Source organism: Brachycentrus maculatus, unplaced genomic scaffold (assembly GCF_059751285.1).
Source record: "Brachycentrus maculatus isolate JH-2025_06_01 unplaced genomic scaffold, ASM5975128v1 h1tg000498l, whole genome shotgun sequence".
NCBI classification, from domain to species: Eukaryota; Metazoa; Arthropoda; class Insecta; order Trichoptera; family Brachycentridae; genus Brachycentrus; species Brachycentrus maculatus.
This window is the reverse complement of record NW_028281244.1, coordinates 235,001-257,960: the sequence shown is the minus strand read 5'-3', so window position 1 is coordinate 257,960 and position 22,960 is coordinate 235,001. Positions and strand designations below refer to the sequence as shown.

The 22,960-nt window shown below is 28.5% G+C and overlaps 1 protein-coding gene across 1 annotated transcript in view; it reads left to right on the top strand.

The window, feature by feature from the left end:
• Window positions 1–4,349: 4,349 nt before the first annotated feature.
• The window catches only part of LOC148301936 (uncharacterized), a 25,876-nt gene continuing 7,265 nt past the window's right edge, over window positions 4,350–22,960 (top strand). Inside the window, exons 1-2 of the mRNA XM_088272471.1 lie at window positions 4,350–4,505; window positions 22,539–22,668. Of these exons, the coding sequence (XP_088128597.1) occupies window positions 22,552–22,668 (117 nt within the window). The 5' untranslated portion in view covers window positions 4,350–4,505; window positions 22,539–22,551. The remainder of the gene's footprint in view (window positions 4,506–22,538; window positions 22,669–22,960) is intronic.

The following is a 22,960-nucleotide window of genomic DNA, read 5'->3' as shown; positions in this document are numbered from 1 at the left end:
ATATACATATATATATATATATATATATATATATATATATATATATATACATATATATATATGTATATATATATATATATATATATATTTATATATATATATATATATATATATATATATATATATATATATATATATATATATATATATATATATATATATATATATATATATATATATATATATATATATATATATATATATATATATATATATATATATATATATATATATATATATATATATATATATATATATATATATATATATAATATATATATATATATATATAAGCCGTTAAACGCACAGCGCATGACGACAGAGCTTGCATGTATATTGCAAAATAAGGATGAAAGTATAGTGAATACTGTTTCAATAATAAAAATTAAGAAAGGAGTGTTGAGATGGTTCACTGTGTATCTAAGTACTACGCCATCTCAATTTTTTCATTATGTACAACTAACTAAAAACTCGAAAGTGTTTTCAAGGGTAAAATAGTATCTTGATATTTTTTATTTCATTCCGAGAAACGTTTATTACATCTCAACAAGGAAAAGAAATTCCTAAAATATGACACAATTTCAGATAACTACAAATACAGTATTTTATTCGAAGGTATGGCGTAATACGTTATGCACCTTTCGACCTTTAAAGGATTTTGATAAAAGGTAATAGACAATAATTCGAAAATAATGAACTGAATTCGACCCTTTTATCATTTCCCCTATCTTGTTAAATCGTGGACTTAATTATTTTTATATTACTGACATTATTACATTACATTAATTGTAATTACTGAAGTGTTCTGTATGACATAAAGTGTATTACATTGGATATTAGTATTATAATCGAGTTAATTAATAATCAAACTCCCTCACGTAAAAAAAAAAAATTACTACATTTGTTACTATTTTTTTTTTAAATATGAAGATAATTAAAACTATCTACCTAACTAACCAATACACTGCTTCAATGCAAGTAGAATGAGAGGAAAGAACGCCACTCCGCTCAACATTATTCGCATTTTCTACTCAATGCTTCTCTTCATCCACACCTACCGATTACATCAACTACTGACTTGTCAACGTATTCGATTTCGTTATTTTTACACAATATTGAAATATTTGTTATTTACTCATTCATTTTACATTTCCAAACTATCTCAAATCACTTTTCTTCTCACTTACTTTTCACTCCATAAATCTCAGCACACCTCACTTTATTTTATTTTAAGATTAATATACAGTGAGACCTCGAGTTACGAATGCCTCAGTTTAAGGTAAATTCAGATTACGCAAACATTACTATTTTTTACTAGTCACACTATATTAAAAAATATGTTTAGCAAAATAGCGGTTTTGGCAGCATCATCTTTTGAATGTTACAGCAACACACTCGATAATAAGCATTGCACTTGGCGGAGAGCGCTCTTCTTGACGGCTACTGTTATTTGGCAATTTAAATTTTTTCCATTACATTGTCTAATAGATTTATAATATTTTCAATGCATCATGAGCATTGTTAAATCTAATACATATTACAAATATGCTATCTTTCTTATTTATTTCTCATTTAACCAGAGAGTAACAGCAGAAATTTTTCTAGCATATTTTCATTCCCAATTAATTTTGTGTTCTATTTTGCAATTATGTCATGTATTTTGCATCCCCTAATTTAAGCACAACTACTCTTCAAATCTAATAATTATTTCATTCAACCCTCTGCTTTATAAGGCTTACTTTTTAAGGCTCAGGGTTTCTATAATTCCGTCTAGTGGAAACTTTAAAGCTAAAAGGTACATGTTTACAGAAAAACATATATAATTAAACACATGCGCGCAAATTCTCTTTGTAGAATCTTAGTTTATGAATTACAGGTTACTCGGGTTGGTCGTAATAATGTACAGAGGAAACACTATTATTATGCAACAGCTGACCAACCACGCTCCCGGAAACACACTAAAGAAACTACTGAAAAATTCAAGTCTAACCGCACCTACACCTGTTTTAACATTGCGCAATCAAATCATTTGCGTTTCGGTGTTCTTTCAGTCTAATGGGATGGATCACACGCATTTTTATTGAACGCACATTTTGCTTAGGTTTTTTTAAGTGTGTACTCTCAAATATATAATTCAGTTGTTTTCGCATATATTTTTTTAGAATTTAAATTGAAAAATTCTTTTTGGAACATGTATTGATAAATATATTTTTTTTAATAACGTAAATTGTAAACATTTTATTTTATTTATTTAAATCACTATTTTAAACATATAAAAAAATATATTTTGCAAAGACCCACCAAGCCACCTTATGTGTCTTGTCGGTGAAGTTCTTTTTTAATACATTTTTATTGTTTTTAACCATATTAACCTATTTATTATACACACAAAAAAAAATTAAAAATTTATACATTTTGCATAAATATATAAATAATGATTAAAGAAAACACTTGTTTTTTACCACTTGAGTTTTAGTATATACTACAATACATGTTTCAGAAGTTAAACTTCCACCACTCAGGTCTGTATAATAACTAAAATATAAAATATAAAATTGTTCTATAAATAAGGAGAGGGGAAAGTTAGGGGGAGGGGGTTAACGTTAATGCCGAAACAATAAATAAAATATATAAATATATATGAAAACAAAAACATTTTGTTTTTATCTGCAAAAATATGCTTTTCGTTTCTTTGTCAAGATAAAAAAAAACATCCATAAATATTTTTTTTACTTCTCTCGTATAAAATTATAAACGAATTGCATTTTTACATTATGACAGTAACCAACAAAAACCAAAATCAACAAAAATTTCGTTTGCAAACGGAATTGAAAACTTAAATAATCTAACTTAGTAAATAGCACTTTTAGCGGTATTTACCAAGTAAGATTTAAATTTAAAATGGAAATATACTACTATAAAGTGACTTCCTAATCAAATATTGAAACTAAAATGATGTAATAATCTAAAGAAAAAATGAAAAATTACATAATTTAGCAAACCGATGCACAGGGAAGCTGAATAAAAATTATAGCAATAACCAAAACAACTTTTATTATTGACATAATTGTCCTTCTGAAATAAAATCACACTTAAAACGAATTTAATGGACTGATTTCTGTGAAAAAATTAAATGCATAATTAAATTTGTTTATTTTTAGTAACAAAAAAATAATTATATTAAAAAAATAAAACTTGTACAATATTATTTAGTTATATTTCAGTATAAACGACTTGTTTAAAAAACTAATATATTACAATTTATTTTACTTTTAGCTGTTTTACTATTCACCTATCGATAAAAACAATTGTAGTTTTCGAAACTAGTCGTGTGTAATGAAATAAAACTCAATAAGTGGTAGTATACAAGTGTTTAATGTTTTCAAAATAATTAACATGTCATTTCACAAATTTAATACCGAAACAATAAATAAAACAAAACTTTGAAAATTCAACAATTGTCGTTAAAAAATAAATTCATGTCGAATCAAGAATTTATATCACGAACCTTCTATAAAATGACGGAAAATTATATTGCGAATCCACCCTTAGGGTAGGAGAAGAGATGTTTGGAAAACGGGGTAGCGAATATCCCCAAGCTGTTACTAAGAGACATCATGACACTTAAATTAATGGCAATCACTATTAATTAAAATTTTAGGTATCATTTCAATAGGATATTTTAAATAATTTAATTTAATGTCTCCGCTATATTATCGTTCTCGTTTCGACAAAAGTCACTAAATATATAAATGGCGCTTGGCACTTTTAAGTTTAAAATATATTTCTACATTTTGTGACTTAAAAAAAAGCTATGCATATTTGTTTTTAAAAATACATCATTATAATTAGATTAGAAAGTTATAATAATGAAGTTATAATTATACAGACCATTTAATGTTTTGCATGTTTTATCGTTGTTTTAAATTTTTTATCAAAAAATCATGTTCATGAGTAATTGTAGATTGCTGGTCAAATAGATAAATGTTGAAAAATTAATGTGTTTTCACAAAAAGGTATTATTTAAATATTATAAGATAAAACTATTACAGTGAAAACTTTGTTTTTGAGCTAAAGACACGATGTGTATATCAATAATATAATCTAAGATAGTTTTTTTGTTAAAACATTTATGTTGTGTGTTTTTGACACCCGAATAATGAGATATTTGTTTCATTCTAGCATTCTGATATCTCCGACAGTTGCTTTTATTATATAAGTATGAATCTAGTTAAACTGAAGGAACGTTACGTAACTTTATATCACGTACTCCCCGTAGGAGGAATGACGACCCTCGGTACCTCCCGCGGAGCGCCCTATATAAGGAGAGGAGGCTTCGTGGCGCAGTCACTTTGTTACGTCTCCCCGGACTCAGCAGACACCCTCATCTCCAGCCTCCGCCGAAGAAACCCCTGTCTATTCAACAAGTGCTGAAACTCACTGAAAAATTTTCAGCCAACTGCAGAAGAGTTCGAGATTGCAGTAGCATCAACAAGTATTGTCAGGTAAGTCAAATATTATCAAAATATAAAATACATCTTTAATTTAATTTTTAATTTAAATTCATTAAATTCTTTATTTAATTTGATCGACACGTAAAACATCTTAAAATTTATTGGTGTAATTAATTTAAATTTTCGTAACTTTATAATTAATAGCAACATTCGGTAATGACCAGAGTTTCTTTGGTAACATTAATAAGTTTTAACAATAATTACATCACCCTTATAAGAACAATTAAAATGTCGATATTTTTTATTAATTTTTTTATTAATTTTCATAAAATATCCTTTGTATAACTTAAAAAATAAGTTTGTCATTAAATTAATATACCATTTGTCTTATTTACACATAATTATAACGTTATATGAAGGTATAAAACAATTTTATAAGAAATTAATATACGAAGTAATAGAATAGAATTTTTTTAAATGTTTATAAATTTTCAATAAAGTAATTGTTTATAATAATGAATGTTTGAAATACAAAGTGATTTTTTATTTTATTTTGATGAATAGTTTGTTCAAAACCACTGTACAGTGATTGAATATATTTTTTTTTACGTACATATAATGTATGTTATGTTTTTATGGATATTTTTTACAAATTTTATGAAAAGGTAGCACACCGCAATAAAAATAATAACTACGTAAAGCCAGTTGGCTTGGTAAGTTTTAAATTTATTTTTTGTCAATTTATTTTAAGTTAATATGCATACTACAACTTAGTCAATTACAGTTTATATCAATGCCAACGAAATAGTATACACGTGTAAATAATAAAAAAAACAGAAAAAATAATACACGTAAAACAAACTACATATTTACCATAAAAAAAAAACCATCAATATTTAACACGTATGTTACATAATCGAATAGGAATCGACAAAAACTAGAAATCATAAAATGAAAAATATCAGCATATCATACATTATAAAAACGCTTTAAAAAAGATTATATACTACATATAATCAAATCTATTTTAAACAAGGTAAATAAAAAATATTTTAAAAAAAACGGATTCGAAACTTTTTTGTGATATATTTTTATCAAATTTTACCGTCATGATGACCGGTCATGATGATTTCACGCTCCATTCATTTTAATGTTTTCAAAAATTGATTGTATCCCAACTCAATATAATTCCATGGTTCACCATGTGATATTTTATAACTAAATTATTTTGTAACATAGTTATCTAATCAACATTTTGTTAATATTTTTTGAAATTCATCCCACTCGGGATGATTTGTACCCTAAAAATCAGAATTAAAATAATTAAACATCAGAAATTTACTCCGTTTTCATTCGGAAACTAAATTAATTTTGAATTTAAAAAACATTAGATATTTGTAATTCTGAGATTATTACTTTAAAAAGGGTTGTAATAAGCTGTTTTGCTACGAAATACAAATATTTAAAATGTTTGATTTAGATAATAATATGCCGGTTTCGAAATAACTGTAACTTATTCAGTAAAAAAGTGATTCAAAATATTTTGTTAATTTAAATTTTGGGTTCCAAAGTGGTTTAAAAAATACGAATAAATCAAATAACAATATTTAGTAAAAAACAATATTATAATATGAAAATCAAAAATATTAACTTGAAAAAATGAAAGCATAAATTCTTCCATTTTAAAATGACTTCACTCAGTTTATAAATCAGATAATAATTTGATACATTAATTCAATTTTCAACAATTTGTAAGCAATTTTATGAATATTGGAGCTCAATGAGTTTGAGTTTTTGCACGATTTATTTAATCATTTTTCATACTTTTAAAATAAACTTACTTACGAGAATTAAAATAAGGTATCTATATTTCTGTTGTAACTGCGAGTGATATCCAAAAAAGTTGAGATTAAAGAAAAAGCGAAAATTTTCGGAAAACTTTGGCGTTATACATCGAAAAAACGTCACTAAAATCGTATAAAGTCGTAAGGTGTACAATTTCATTTAGATCCTTCCGTTACCTGTGTAGCTGCGTTGATAGACGATGCCAGAAAATCATTTTCCGTTTCCTGTAACCGGAAACGCAATTCTACCGGAAATGTTCGCCTTATTTGTGAGCACATGGCAATGTGATCCATGTTTCGTTTTTTTTAAAATAGATGGTCATTGGCATGTTTATTGCCAAAAGCAAAATCTTCCAGCTAACTAAAGCAGTATTGTGATACAGGTTAAGGTTTGTGCGTCGTGCATTTGTACATATATTAGTGGGCTAAATAATTGAAAAAAATAAATAAAACATGAATTATAAAAATACTTGTAGGATGAAATATTAAAAAATTACAATATTTCATATTTATGAAAACTAACTAACTAGTTTTTATAAATATGAAATATTAAATTATTTCATATTTCATGTAATTATTTTTTCATATTTATGTAACTGTAAAATCTGAGAAAATAAGAAAAATAAGGGAGTAGGACCTGGTATGGAGTAGAGGGGTGAGAGGTATAGGGAATCAAAGGAAAGATGATGTGAAGAACAGTTATGGCAAAGTATAATTAAAAATTAAATTGTCACATTTTATCACATTGATAGGCACAAAATAAACGGAAATTATTTTTAATAATAATTGGAGATTAAGTCTTAATGTAATAAAATTTTCTCTTACTTTTTCTTCAAATTAAAGTTCATCTTATCACATTTCATCTTAAAAAAATATTCTGAGTTAAGAATCAATAATACAGTTGAATAAATAAATAACTGAAAATCATAAATACATAATAAATGGCATAAAGACTTTTCATTTTAAGAACATTAAATTAATTTTTCTTTTTTATTCAAAATTGCAGTTGACGGAGTTGTATATGAATTATGTATAAAGAAAACTCTTTATACATAATTCAAAAACTGATAATTACCATGATATGTGTATAATACGAAAATAATATAAAATGAGAATCAAAGAATTTTTTTGGTATTTCCACATTAAAATACGATTATTTTGATATAATTACAGGCTGTTTGTTTCCATAAAACATTTTTCTACATGTAACTGAAAACAGTTTACCCTAAATGTTGGGGTTGTTTGAAATATTATGTTAGCTGATTTCCTTTTCCATTTTGTCAAATCGAATAATAAAAGAGCGTACTTACAAAAACATTGGAATCTTTTTCAATAACCCTGATTGAATTATTCGGGACTCTCGAAAATTTTCTACCTTCCTTTTAAATTTCATTAAAATAATAAAAAGTAAAATAAACCTTATTCAGATTTTAATTGAAGTACCCTCGGTTTTACGTTAATTAAATGTAAAAGTAAAAAATTTTCCCCCTGTTTCTTTCAAAATATATATACCTATTTTAACCAGGTTATACAGAGCTTCTAAATTATTTAAAATAATCTTGCGATAAATTAGTATTGTTTTTCCTCCAATCGACGGAATAATTTCGCTTTTCATGATTTTAAAAACACATTTAGAAACTTTTATTGTAACTTTTAGATTTTAAATGATACTTGAGATAATTTGAAATGTAACAAGCTTTTGAAAGCTAAAACTTTGATTTGAAAGTTAAAAATCACATACTTTATTTTATTATGGTTTACATTAAGATAAAACTTGAAAAATATTTTGTCGTAAAATCTGTATGATTTACACTTGTGAAAATTTTATAAAAACGTTTTAAGATAAAATAAATTCATTATTTGATGAACAAATACTTTCACTGTTATTCCAATTGACACTAAAAATCCTGAAATTCGGATTTTTCTCTTTATCTGAAGAAACAAGGAAAGAAAGCTATTCAAAGCTAACAAGATGTCAACTCACCTTGCTTTAAAGTAACTTAAATTGACTTTAAATTCGACCTAACTTAAATGCAACGCTTTAGGAAGGATTTTCCAAGGATTTTATCACTCTTTGTACTTCGTAAAAAAAAGAAGAACGACGCCATATTTGAATATTCTTGGCTGCGAATCCTCTTTTCAGAAAATTTCTGAAATATTCTTGAAACATTTCAGGAATGACGCACGAAACATCAGATGAGCCTTCAGACGTTTCACTCAAACATGTTATTTGATTTGAATATCGATTTATTCCCCATTCGTATATATTTTCAAATATGATAAGACTGATAAAATGTAACCAGTTTTACATTATATATCGTCGTTCGGTTTGCAACACCGCGTATGCGACAAAAAACAAAATGTTCAGGAAGCGAAAAAGTTATTGACATATTCGCGGTGTTATAGTACAGACAATATACATTACATTTCGCCCTTAAACATGACGATTCATACATACGGATATTTTGTGTATACACCATCATGGAGAAAAGGGTAACGAATCAAATGGCATTAAAAAGTCACTTCTGAAAAAATGTCGAATTCGCGGTATTGGATGCCGAACGACGATATACATATCAGGAAAACTATTCATGGCGTAGGTACTCTATCTCAACATTGTATTACTTTATTGTATTTTTATAAGCTAGAAAAATCATTCCATGGTATCTAGAAAAAATATTGACAAAGTATATAAAATTGATTTTTCATGTGTTCAACGTTTGCCTATTTTTTCCATTATCCACCCAGATGTTGATATACGAGCATACATATCGAGGGTTAGTTTAGTGATTAGCATGCTGATCACTCGGTTGGATGCTGCCGTTCGAAACGAATTTCCGTCAGTTTTCCTCTGCTTCTATTTCTATTTGTATCACAAGTATGATAGATGAAATCCTAAAAATTATTGATAAAAAAATTCATAAGCATTTTGATTCTATGGAAATTTATGAAAATATACGTAAAATAAACCCAATAATATCAATATATCCTTTAGCGTTCCAAGAGCACAACTTTAAAATCTAACCTATGCTTCACACACGTTGTCGAAATCTTTTAATGCATTTTTAGTGTCGGATTGTGGACCCGTGGTTAGTGTCGTGGACTCTTAAGTCAGAGTTTCTCGGTTCGAAACCACTCTACCATAATTTGACACCTATTTCTAATAATGAGCCACTTAGGCTTACAGTAATAGTATGAAATTGAAATATTTGTGTAAATAATAAAAACATAAATATTTCTCTTTAAATGAAAAAAAACTAATATCATATAAAAGAGTTAAATTTATTTTTTACATCTCATGTTTACATGCCAAAAAATAATATTAAAAATAACTCCTACAATTGGAGGTAATCCAGATTTATGAACAAGTATTTAGACACACTTAAAATGTTGTAGAGTTGAATTCAGTATTTATACAGACTAAATACCAAATAATTGAATACAGACCAAATAATTGAAATATGATATTATATTCATCATTATCATTATTCGCTATGTACTCTCGTGTTCAAATGACAATATAATCAATCTAATTACAAGACGTTTATTCATGTGAAACGTAAGTAATTGGCGTGTCCAGAGATTGACAAATTGCGTTCTTCATCCCATCGCTTAATTATGGACACCTTCAAGGGATCAAAGTCATTAATATTTGGTCAGGAAATAATTAAGGATTTGAATAAGGTTTGATCCTTTATCCTTGTAGTATTTTGCAGCTTGCCTTTTAAATTAAAGACTAAATGACTATATGACCGTTCTGGAGGTCCCGGGTTCGATTCCCAGGGAAGGGTAAAATAAATATTTTTTCACGCTTATATTTATTCAATATTACCCTGGACTGGTGCCTGAAACGGAGGGCTGATCACCTTTCCTTCATGTGTTAACGATCAATATAACACTGCGTTTATATGATGCAGTGCCCTATGCACCATTGGGGTGAGGAGAAGGGTTTGAAGAATGACTATAAACTTTGATTTGTAAGAGCATTTTATATAACCAAGTATTTGAGCAATAAGCCTCCATAGTATCGTGTTAAGAGCTTAAGGCTATCGAGCTACAGGTCCCGAGTTCGATTTCCAGGAGAGTCAAAAGATATTTTATTGATTTTTTTATTTTAATATTTATTTAACCATATTTATAAAATAAAATAACATATAAAATAACTATATACTTTTTTCCAAATGTATTTTATTGGACCGGTGATCGAGTTTCGTTGTTACCGGTATCACTAGACTGGTAAAATATAAGTGGAAAAAACGAGTGTTTTTTTTATTATGTAAAATGCAGTTCTACCAAGAAATGTCAGTACAAAACTTAAACATTTCCTTCGTGTATTTAACTATCATGATAACACCGCATATATCGCTCACTCCTTTCAAGAACGTCATAAATCAAAAATCGTCAATTTTTAGTTGTGCATGTTTTCGGAATGCCCAGAAAATGTACTATATCCCAGCAAAAGAGGCATATTTTTAACTTAATATTTACCCGATACAGGGCAGAAAGTGTTGTTTTTGCATTTTGAAGAAAAGGTATTATTTAATAATTTTTTTAAATATACTAAATATTTTTCAAATGGAGAAAAAACCTTCAGAATTTACCTAAAAAGATCTGTTGCGCAGTAAAAAGTTCAGTAAGTGGCTTGATATTTATTTTTAATACATTGTATTATATTTTTAAACTTTAAAAACGTTCTCCTGAAAAATCAAGTATTTTGATTTATGACGTTCTTGAAAGGAGTGAGCGATATATTATGTGCCTTGTGCATAGTTGGGTGTGGATAAGGTTTAGAAGAAGAAAATAGATAAGGTTTAGAAGAAGAAAAGAAGGATGAAAGTAGACTGAATGCAGTAGAAATGCGTACTCTTAGAAGAATGTCCGACAAAACGATGTATGATAGATGTGCGAATAGTGAAATAAGGAAGGAATGCAAAGCTGAGATAAGCATAATCGATAAAATTAAGAAAGGTGTGTCGAGATGGTTTGGACATGTAGAACGAATGAGTGAGGAAAGAACGGTAAAACAAATTTATGAGACGAATGTAAGTGGAAAAAGGAGCAGAGGAAGATCGAGAAAAACATGGCACGCTCAGGTATGCCAAATACTTGAAAGTAGTCAGGTTAGGAGTCGTAAAAATCGGCGTGAACGTGGAAGAGGCGAAGAATGTTTGCAAAGACAGTGGTGTGGCGTTCTATTCTCTCTGCCACCCAAGCGGGGAAGCGGCGTGATGGTTAGTTATTTAGTTAGTTATTCAATATATGCAATATCGAGTTCTACTGGATATAAAGAATAAAAGCTTTCCTAAACCTTCCATAGATGGCTCCAGTGAACTCACATGTATAGTGTTATGAAATTAATAATACATGTAGGAGTTCCATAATGTAAGTAGTGTGGTTGTCAATTATGGTTAGCGTGGTGAAAGTTGCACGCGTGTAAAATGATCATTTAACCAGCTAATGGCAGGTTACATTCCTTGTTAATACCTAGACTTATTCTTTATAATAAATTGATTCTTTTTTGCATAGATTGAAGATCACTTCAAGGGTATACATACTATTTTTTGTTGCGTTAAAAATAATCGTTATCGATTGGAAAAAGATATGTTTATCTTTACTTGATTAAGGGATTGATAAACATGCTTTAAAAAAACTGAATAATGATCTGAAAACGGAGTATTTCTTTATTAGATATCAAAGCTTATCAATCGCAACAGATAAAAGTTTCTTTTCCTCTTGGAAAACATTTATCGTTCTTCGCTAGTTATTTTCTTAGTGAGGTTAAACTACAAAGATTTCCAGCCAATCAGCACATTCCAGATAAATTCGCGTATGATTAATGGCGAAAGGTTTTCGTTTTCCGACAATTTTCTATTAGTATTTTCAAGAAAAAGGCTTTGGTTTCCAGTATGGACAGGAAGTGATTGAGTTTTATTAGCGAGCTTATCGTGGAAAGGCTTTCACTAATGGTTTGGATGTGTTCTGTCTGCGGTTTAACTTTGGTTTATTTGCGGAAAATGTATTTTTATTTATAAGTGATGAAATGATTGGGACTGAAATAAATGTCGATTAATTTTAATTACTTATTTCAGTAAACCATAAAAATATTTTATTATTAGATATATAAGTTTAACACGATGATTGAAATATATAAATAAAATATTTTCCTAGAACTATATTTGAGTAAAGTATATGTAAACACGATTAATTTCGAGACCTATATATGTTTTCATCCACAAGTGAAAGCTGCTGATGAGAACAACTGTAGTTCTCGAAACTAGTCTTGTTTACATTAATTAATTAACTCAAAAAAGCAAACAAACAAGCGTTTTTTATAAATTCAAATAACAGTATTAATTGTATTAACACAATACTATTTTAGCACTGATGAAATAAAGATAACTATGGTTTTATTTGCATAAAAAAATAAAAAAGTATTAAAAAAGTATACATTTACCTTTTCCATTATAGAGTTAATTCAAAGGTTAAACAACATGAAGAAAAATATTGTACAGTACGAACTAAACGGAGAGCAAAAATGTATTTAAGTAAGTTGTAAAAAAATAAAAAATAATTTTCAAATAAAGTTAATTTCTCGCCAAAAGAAGATGGTTCTAAAATGTTTTCATAAACTGAGGGAACTGTTACAATGATTAAAATTACATTCTCGCAACCTTGTATCGTGAAACGACTATGCTTTTTACTTAAAATGTTAATATTACGTTTATACTAAATATTAAAACGTTTTTTCCTCACGGTACTATGTAATATTTTAACATGATCTTTTTACGGATATGAGAATCCTTATTACATTACACGTTAAGTCTTTTTTATTATAATTAGTATAAGTAAATCATGCTTGAAATACAAAAAATCTTGTTAAAGTGTCATTTCATCCTAAGAAATGATATGAAATTGTCTCATGAACATTTTTGTAAGAAGAAAATAACGGGCTAAGTAAAAAAATGTTTGTATTTTATCAAACAAAGTCTTTCTGAATTAACAAGATTTCAAACAAAAATAATCAGTTTTTATATTTATTGATTTATTCATTATTATTTTTTTATAAAAAGATATATACTTATGTGTTTTTATTATTTACAAAAATACTTCAATTTCATACTATTTCTGTGAGCCTAAGCGGCTCGTTATTAGAAATAGGTATCAAATTGTGGTAGAGTGGGTTCGAACCGAGAAATTATGACTTAAGAGTCCGCGACACTAACCTCGGGACCACAACCCGACACAATTATATCAGACAGAATTTATTATAAAGACAAAAATAGGATAATAAAAAAAGGGAATTAAAATATTGTAAAACAAAGAAGATAAACTTCAATGAAACAAAAATTGTGTGTAATGATAAAATAGAAAACACACTTAGTTTTTATTCATACATTTCCTTCAATATTTATTATATACCATATGCAACATTTTTATTCTGTTTTTGTCCTATTTATAAATTTAACGTTTAATACCCCGATTCGTGTTTTTCATTCTTACTTAAAATTAATAATAATTTGTTGTTTTTTTTTCCCAAATAACGCTTTTCTAATATTTGTTTCGACAGAAATATTGATAGCATCAAATATGGAAATCTAAATTTCATGGGGTTCAACTTCTCACTCCGGATTTTTCTATGACAATACTTGTGACCCATAATAAATTGGATGACATCAAAGGAGAGTCAGACCAGAGGATTTCATATTGGTACAAACATAGTTTCAAAGTGTAAGAATATATCCTTTTTTACTGTTGAATTTCACCCACACAAGAAAAATAAATGTATTTCCCGTTTTTTTTATAGATAAATTATTTATTTTAACCTTTACCTATACAAAATGGTGCAAAGAGCACTGAATTGTATCGTTGCAGTGTTATATTGATCGTTGATTACATCAGGGCTTGGTGATTAGTTCTGCGCTTCAGGTATCAGTTTCGTATTGGGTAATATTAAATAAATTTTTGAGTTAAATATCACTCATAATTATTTTTAACCCTTCTGGGTTGATTTGATTTGAAAGAAATACATTAATTTGACATTTGACTGTTGAATTGTAGTCAGTTAGTTTTGCCATTTCAACATAAATAGACTGAATAACCATTATGCACGTCGTAGGTTCGGTGAATGGGCCAAAAACAACATTCAGCTTGATTCTCTTTTTGTAAGCAAAATTTTGTTCACCGACGACGCACATTTTTGGTTAAATAGCTATGTCAATTTGCAAAATTGCCGAATTAGGATTGGAGAAAACCCAGAAACCTTGGTCGAGACGCCTTTACATCCATTAAAACTCACTGTTTAGTGTGGTTTATGGGCAGGTGGAATTATTAGCCCATATTATTTTAATGACAATGCCTGCCATAATGTAACGATAAATGGAAAGCGCTACAGGACCAAGATTACTGACTTCTTTGTACCTCAGTTGAATGGCATTGATTTAACACAGCTTTAGTTTTAAAAAGATGGCGCAATATGCCACACGGCGGGTGCCATGTTGCATCCGCCGTGTGGCATGTTGCAATCAATTTATTGCGGGAAATTTGAATTTGTATACCTCTAAAAAAACACCCTATAAATATATAAATTTTACGGTGAACGTAAAATATCTCACATATTTTTTTTGGAACATGAATGTTCCCCGTATTCCCTTAAGAAATATGTCGGGAAGCTGTGTGTATTTTCCGACTCCCGTGTAATATTCCTGGAGAGAAGCCATAGAAGGAAGAAACCAAGAAATAAAATGACTGAAACAAATTGAATATATTTTTGAAAATGTTTGAGTTCACGTTTTAATGATATAACATGAAAATAATTTTCGAATATCTAATTTAGATGTCGGGAAGGAAAATAATTAAATCACTAATCTCTCTGCTCTGTCACGTTGAAATTAAATAAGAGTGGAATATTAAATGACAGACAGATGCTAGATGGTTTGAAAAGGCATTTACTTGTCAGTTTTTATTAGCATTCTCTAAATATTTCTTTAAATTCATTGAAAATATTATATTTATTCGGAAGTCATTTTGTGGTAAAATCTATCAATTTTAAATTAAAGTTTTACTTGGTTAATACCACTATTTCTTTAAACATATTGTAACACGTGTTTCTATACATTCAGTATCATTTTCATACGATGTTTGTATTGTATTTACCGAGTAAAATTTAATTTAAGAACGCTTGTATTTAAACAAACTGAATTAAAGTATAGCTTTAGAATAGCGATCACTTAACCAGTCCGCCAGTCCGTCAGTCCGCCTCCGTAGTGTAATGGTCAGTCACTCGACTACCATACTGGAGGTCTGGGGTTCGATTCCCAGGGGGGGGGGTCAAATAAATATGTGTGATTTTTCACTCTTATATTTATTCAATACTACCCTGGACTGGTACTTGAAGGGGAGGGCTGATCACTTTTCCTTCATATGTTCATATGATGAACCAATGCCCAATGCAACATCAGGTGCGATTGAGGGTTTGCAGAAAATCACTTAACCTAGCCTTTGACAGTCATAAGCCCTGTAAATGCCCATACCTCCATATTCTTCTTCATCTATATTGACATGTAATTAATGTAAAAAATAACTCCTAAGCTAAAAATAGCTTCTAAGCGGAGAAAATCCAGACTTGTCAACATGTTTCATATTTTTATTAATCAATGTTGAAATATCAATAAAAAATCTTTATTAATTATAATATAAAAATAATAGCTTAATTTTACAAATTAATTTGTTTTATCCTTAAAACTCATTAATGATCATTTTCACAACCCGTAAATGTCGCTTAGTGTAATATCATACAATATAAATAATGATCGTTAAAGCCTTTTACTTAGCAACACTGTAATAACCAGATGCACTTTATGGGCTATAAAGCTTAATGCGATATTGTATTGCAACCAATCTCGGTGCAGTGTAACAATTACTTTTAATACATCGTGTCGTATACCATATTTATTCTGCGAAACATCGAAGGTGGTATCTTATTTCTAGTTTAATTTGCGAAAGCTCGTTAGGAGCTTTTTCTTACTTTTCTGCCCGCCAGTATCGGGATTTCTCTAGATTTAGCGCAGTATGTCAAGATTTTTGTTTTTTCTTCAACCCCACTCGCGTTTCTGCACTCCTGTAATTTTTTTGTTGTGAATTCGACAAAATAACGCTGAAAAACGTTAACAAGATAATAATTGCTGTGAAAATCTAACCTTATATTTTGAGTGCGTCCGTATCATAGTCAAAAAAATGTTTTTATAACACAAATACCTATCAAGATTTTTCAAAAATATCTCAACATTGATGAAGAATTCCTAAGGAAAATGGAAATCTTGGTTTTAAGAGGGTTTGTATTTGCTGGTTTAAGTGATCACTTGATACGATATGTAATATTTACAATTTTTACCATTATAGACAAGAATATAACTCAAATTTTCTACAGTTCAAAAGTCATAGGCGACACACATAGTTTTGTTCAAACGAAATTTGAGTAATATGGTAATATTATATTATGATAATCATGACTAGAATGGCGAATGTTACTCATTGTTTAAAATTATTACAGGTCGCAAAACCAGTAATTATACAAACGTCTACAATTCTGCTCGATTTTTAAAAATTGTTTTTCGACAAAACATCCAAAGTACAAAGATTTATATTAATTATGATAAGATCAAAATACATATTTCATGTGCGCATACCATAAATTCAGCCAGCTCTGAAATTGCTCATTATAAAATGGGAATGAAGTAATACAAATGAATTTTACCATTGTAATTTGCTGTTAAATAATTGAAGGAATGATATTTAACCTCTGAATTTTGTTTGTTTTTCCAATTTACTTCCGTTCAAGGTAAAAATAAATATTTTAAATGCGATAATTACTTTCGAATGGTAAATTTGGAATTGTATTTTCAACGAACATTTTATATTTAACCTTCCTAGTGCGTAGTAGGGTAGTTTGACAGGGAACGTCTAATGAGGTCTTACAGACCCCAACATTAGAAATTGATTATATAACCTGGGATACATTTTTCTGTGATTTATGGTTTTCTATTTATTTCCTTGTAATATACATAATACAATACATACAAATATGATTTACTTAAATAAACCAAATATATATAGGTACCTATACATATCAACAAAAAAATATTCTTCGCTTTTTCCATATTTATGGATTTTCTTAAATAAACTCGTCGACTTTGGAGTCAAGGATTTGAAATACTTGATCTGTGTTGTTTATTTTCTCTTTAGAGAAAAAAAGTATTTGAAACATGTAAATATGTTCTTTGCATATAAAGAACATATGTTCTATTAATATTTTATTAATGTTCTATTCTATTATAATACATATGTATTTATTTGATTCAAAACATATTGTTTATAAAAATTAGATCATTTAAAACCAGTCACTGGGGTTTTGAAAGCCACCTACAGGTACTCCTATGGTTAGTTCCAACGTATGTAGGGCGGTTAATCCATAAACTGTGTAAAAATAATACAAGTTACAGTAAAAGGTGGAACGTTATATGACGTTGAATACATAACATTATTAATCTGCTGACAACGGTAACCTTTTAAGGATTCTCGTCTCTCTTAATTCGGTAATTTCAATTTGGCGATGACAGTTAGTTCACTAAATTTTCACGCACTTACCTTTGAATTCACTTACTTTAAACCAAATTTATCTCCATTTTATAATTAAATTACATCATTCAAATCATCAAATGGGAACTAAACTTTTGTTAAAGACATTTATAGAACGTAATTATAATTTAATGGAGCTATAAGTATAATTAAAATGTAACTTTGTTTTAAAATCACAGTAAATATTTTATAGTGATTTTAAAACAAAGTTACATTTTAATTATAAAATGGAAAGTCACAAAGTATAAGTAGTTCATGAAGTTTTTTAATTTGTACATTAGAACACTTGTTTGGTACCACTTGAGTTATATTTATTTTAACGACTAGTTTTGGAACCTACAGTCTTCGAGTCTGAATATAAACTAATAGTTCACTGGAGAATTTTAATAGAGACATCTATTGGTGAGTTGAATGAAACTTTTTTATTGAGCATAAACTGTTTCATTTGTATGTGAGGTCCTAATCCTGGATTATAATCACATACATGAAAACGCCAGTATATTTTAGCTTATTATTTGACCAGTTAAATTTACAACATTTTGAGTATGTCCAAAAACTTTTTCACAAATTTGGATTATCTCCAATTAAATGAGTTTTTTTCATATTATATTTCTACATCTCAACATACACACGTGTAACATTCACCCATGATTGACAACCACACTACCGTAGAACGGGGCTACTTGAACTTTGATGTGTTACTTGAGCCCAGTACAAAAATATTTAGATCGTGGTATCGATCGAAGTATCGTGACAATAAGTGTCACCTGTAGGGAAACAATAAATCATGTCGATACGTTCATTATTGTAGACCAAATACAGATTTAAATATTTTTGTACTGGGCTCAAGTAACACATCAAAGTTCAAGTAGCCCCGTTCTACGGTACTCAAATTCTTAGAAGTTCTACATATATACAATATATGATACAATTTCGAAACATTGTACTTAAATTACTAGGATTTCACTAAAGACGAAATGAAATGATTGATGAGATGAAAGAATATATTTATAAATAATCTGAAAATACCCTTCAATCAAATGTACCGGCATTATATAAGACATAATGGTATGGAGATTCTGAAAGCCTATCAACTGATATAACATCGTTACATGTACCGGTTCGGACATGTTGAGTTCTCTACAATAAATCTTTTGTATTGTGAAATACTTTGGATTTGTTAGCTTTACAGAAAATTGAAAGACAAGTTAGCTAACTGAAGTAATAAGGATTGTCTGGCGTATAGCGCAATACGGAATAACCTCCAGCAGGACATAGAAAGGACATTACGATAACAATGTGATTTGTTTGAATATCTGTACAAAATTAGAAGTCTGAAATTATATAATTAAATTCCGTAGAAGAAGTTGGTTGTATAGTGATTTTTCTGACTAAGAAACGGGTAAATATTGAAACCGGAAGACTAATACAAATATATTATACTTATATTATGTATCTATCATTTCGATAAAATGTTTGATGACAAGTTCTTCTTCTTCTTCTTTCTGGCTCCATCCCAACTTATGGTCGTTGTAGACTGTTGGGGTCAGCTCTCCTCGTCGTCAGGTTGTAGATCCTTCTATCATATATAACGTCATACTTATTTGACAATCTTGACCACGCCAAGTTTTCCTCGGTCTTCCTTTGCTTCTTTTATCTGCGATTTATAATTCTGTTTAATAATTCTTTCCTCACTCATTTATTCCACACGCATTAACCATCTCGTCACACCTTTCTTAATTTTTATCAAAAATACTTATCTCAGTCTTGCCTTTGCTTTATTTCACCTCTCGAAGGACCTTATTTAAAAGGTGGTTTTCATGACCTTGTTAAAAATAAAAATTTCAAGTCTTAATTCTTTTATGTAAGAAAAACAACTTTCTTCAAATTTTTACCCTGTTCTTAATAACAATTCGTTAATTTGTTGAAATTATTGGAATGTGAAAAATATTAATTTCGTTTGATTTCCAGCTGAGTAAACTACCTTTGTAGTATTTAGAGAGAATACCTTCATTGCTCAAATTGCTTTGTATCAGCTCTACCGACGCCTCAAGTATATAGCTGACTGCCTTTTAAAATGGACTCACTTTCTGATTCTATCTTTGTTTTTCTCTTGGCTGCATACTTAGGTTTGTGCTTGATCAATTGTACAATTCATTCGAATGAATATGGGCGTATGGGTCGGTGTTTATTAAAAACTTTCCGAAATTTGAACAATCTGGTTTGTCAACCATGAGTAGAGCGGTGAATGTTAAGTTGTGTATAAATCGATCACTCAAACCACTCGATGACAAGCCGTTAGCATAGTTGATGTGCATATATCTATATTTCCACCTCGACTTCATTATTCATATTAAGAAGTCAATAAAAATCTAGTGTAATGTGATTTTCGATCACAGGTAAAATGGTGAACGTTACACAGTGTATACTAGTGATCATTCAAATCAGCTAATCACAAATTAGCTGATTTAACATTACGCTCTGTTAATGTCCAGACCTCCATATCCTCAACGCAATATGCTACCTGATAAGGTAGCATATTGCGTATTATAAGATATTATATGAGATATTAACGAAATCCTGATAATATTGAAATACTTAGCAATTTTTTATAGCTAATACTGTACTAATACTGTGCTAATACTGCTAATATTGTTGCAATGTATTCTTTATACTTGTATTGTGTATGTACTTTTCAATTTCGCACTGTGCTTTTTTATGTGGTTAGTGTTTATATAAATTTATTTTGTGTTGTATCGTTTGTAATTTCTAGATTTATTTATTTTTATAATGTAAATGAATGTCTCGTCATGGGTTCTGCTTAGTAAGGCGTTCATCAAAAAATGCAATAATGTATTGCAAAAAGTAATAAATATAAACAATACTTAGTAGTTCTTAAAAAGTTAAATTTTGATATAATATTGAACTACTATTTGTTATTTATTGATTCGGCATTAACTTTGTTGAATGACATGATTATTTTATTATTTTTTAAAATTTGTACCAGAAGATGAAAACATCTGTCGTTTTCGAAACTAGTCGTAAATATAAATAAAACTCATTAAAGTGGTATATTCAAGTGTTTAGTTTTAATAAAATAACTACTTTATGAATTGAAGTGAAATTTTACATTTTATGAAAACTGCTAAATTTGCATATTATCAAAACATACTGTGCTTCAAAAAAATCTCTTTGATCTCTGCTGCTGTCCTTATGAAAATTAATGATATAAATCAAAATATATATTACTTATTACGTCAGGGTGGGTTTTCCTGAATAAAGGTTGGATTATATATTTATTTATGCATTGACGTTTAAACGCTGCCGTCACCTCTACCGGTGTTACATTAACTTTGTTTTTCATCCCCTCGTGTCCTGTGGGGAAGTTTTCATTTATTATATTTCAGAGCCGATTTATCAAAACTCGCAAAGAACTGCTGTCAAAATTCTTATAAAGGATGATAAGAGAAATATTTTTGGGTATAAAATGAAGGGAAATATTTAATTTAATGAGAATGAACGATGAAGATATGGAATTAAGTACTTAAAAGATTTTCTTTGTCAGTAATAATATAAATCAGGAAATATTGAAACACATCCAACGGTAATTTGTTAGATAATTAAAATTAATTTAGTTCATGACATAGAGTTATTTTAATGAAACCTAATCATGATGAACCTTTTGCCATTCCTCAGTTTATTAAAAATAATAAATTATTTATTTTTAGTGCTTTCATACAACATCGTTTTTAGGTTAACGCAGAGTTAGTCTTTTATTAACAAAATTAATATAGCCATTATAACCTTTGTATCAAAAACGAAAACCGAAAGAATATTTTTACTGAATATGGGTAGAATATCGGAATGATGATGGTATATTTTTGAAACAATATATATATATATATATATATATATATATATATATATATATATATATATATATATATATATATATATATATATATATATATATATATATATATATATATTTATATTTATATATATATATATATATATATATATATATATATATATATATATATATATATATATATATATATATATATATATATATATATATATATATATATATATATATATATATATATAGATATATATATTTATATTTATATATATATATATATATATATATATATATATATATATATATATATATATATATATATATTTATAAATACATTTTAAATGGAGTTAACGTTACCACGTCACATTTTAATGGTTAAATTCAAAAATAAATATTACATGTCAATCGGCTCAGTCTTGTTACGACATTTTTTAAAGGGAAATATCTTTGTTTATAGTAACATATGACATAGACAAACATTTTTATTTCATATTTATTTAAACGGCTTGTTATTAATAATAGAACTCAAGTTGTGGTGCAATGGGCTAGAACATAAAGACTTTGGCCCCTTTTCAACCAATTTATTGTAATAATCTCAAGTTTGATTCATAATGTGAGCAGTTTCTCTACGTCCTATGTGCCCATACCATCTCAACTGTCTTTCTTCTGCCTTACTATTGATGATTGTTACATCCAAGCTTCCACAAATGCGTGAACTTTTTATTTTGACTCTATTTCTAGATATAAGATCAAGATGCAGAAATCTAGTAGCGTGATTGGGTTCGCAGTGGTGGTTCTCGTCCTTGTAGGAGCGGTATCCTGCGCCGCAAGGCCTCCGAGGTCCGATCCTTCCTATGGAGATATTATGCAGGTATGTTAAAGCAACTCATTTTTTTTCCTACGATAAATTTTTCTAAAGGCTTCTTCCAACCAAAGAGAATGCAGTGAAAATCTATTTTCTATTCGCAAATTGGGACGAACTTTTAGTTTTAAGTAGCTTTTGAGAGAGATGCGCTATGTTTAAACGTAAGTTCATAAATACCTTAGATCGTAAGTACATAAAAATATATTATATAAAAAATATAGGGGAATCACCTTTGTGTTGTCATTTGTGATGCCACTGATGGCGTGTCCAGATAATTAATTAGGGTAGGCAGTAGAGG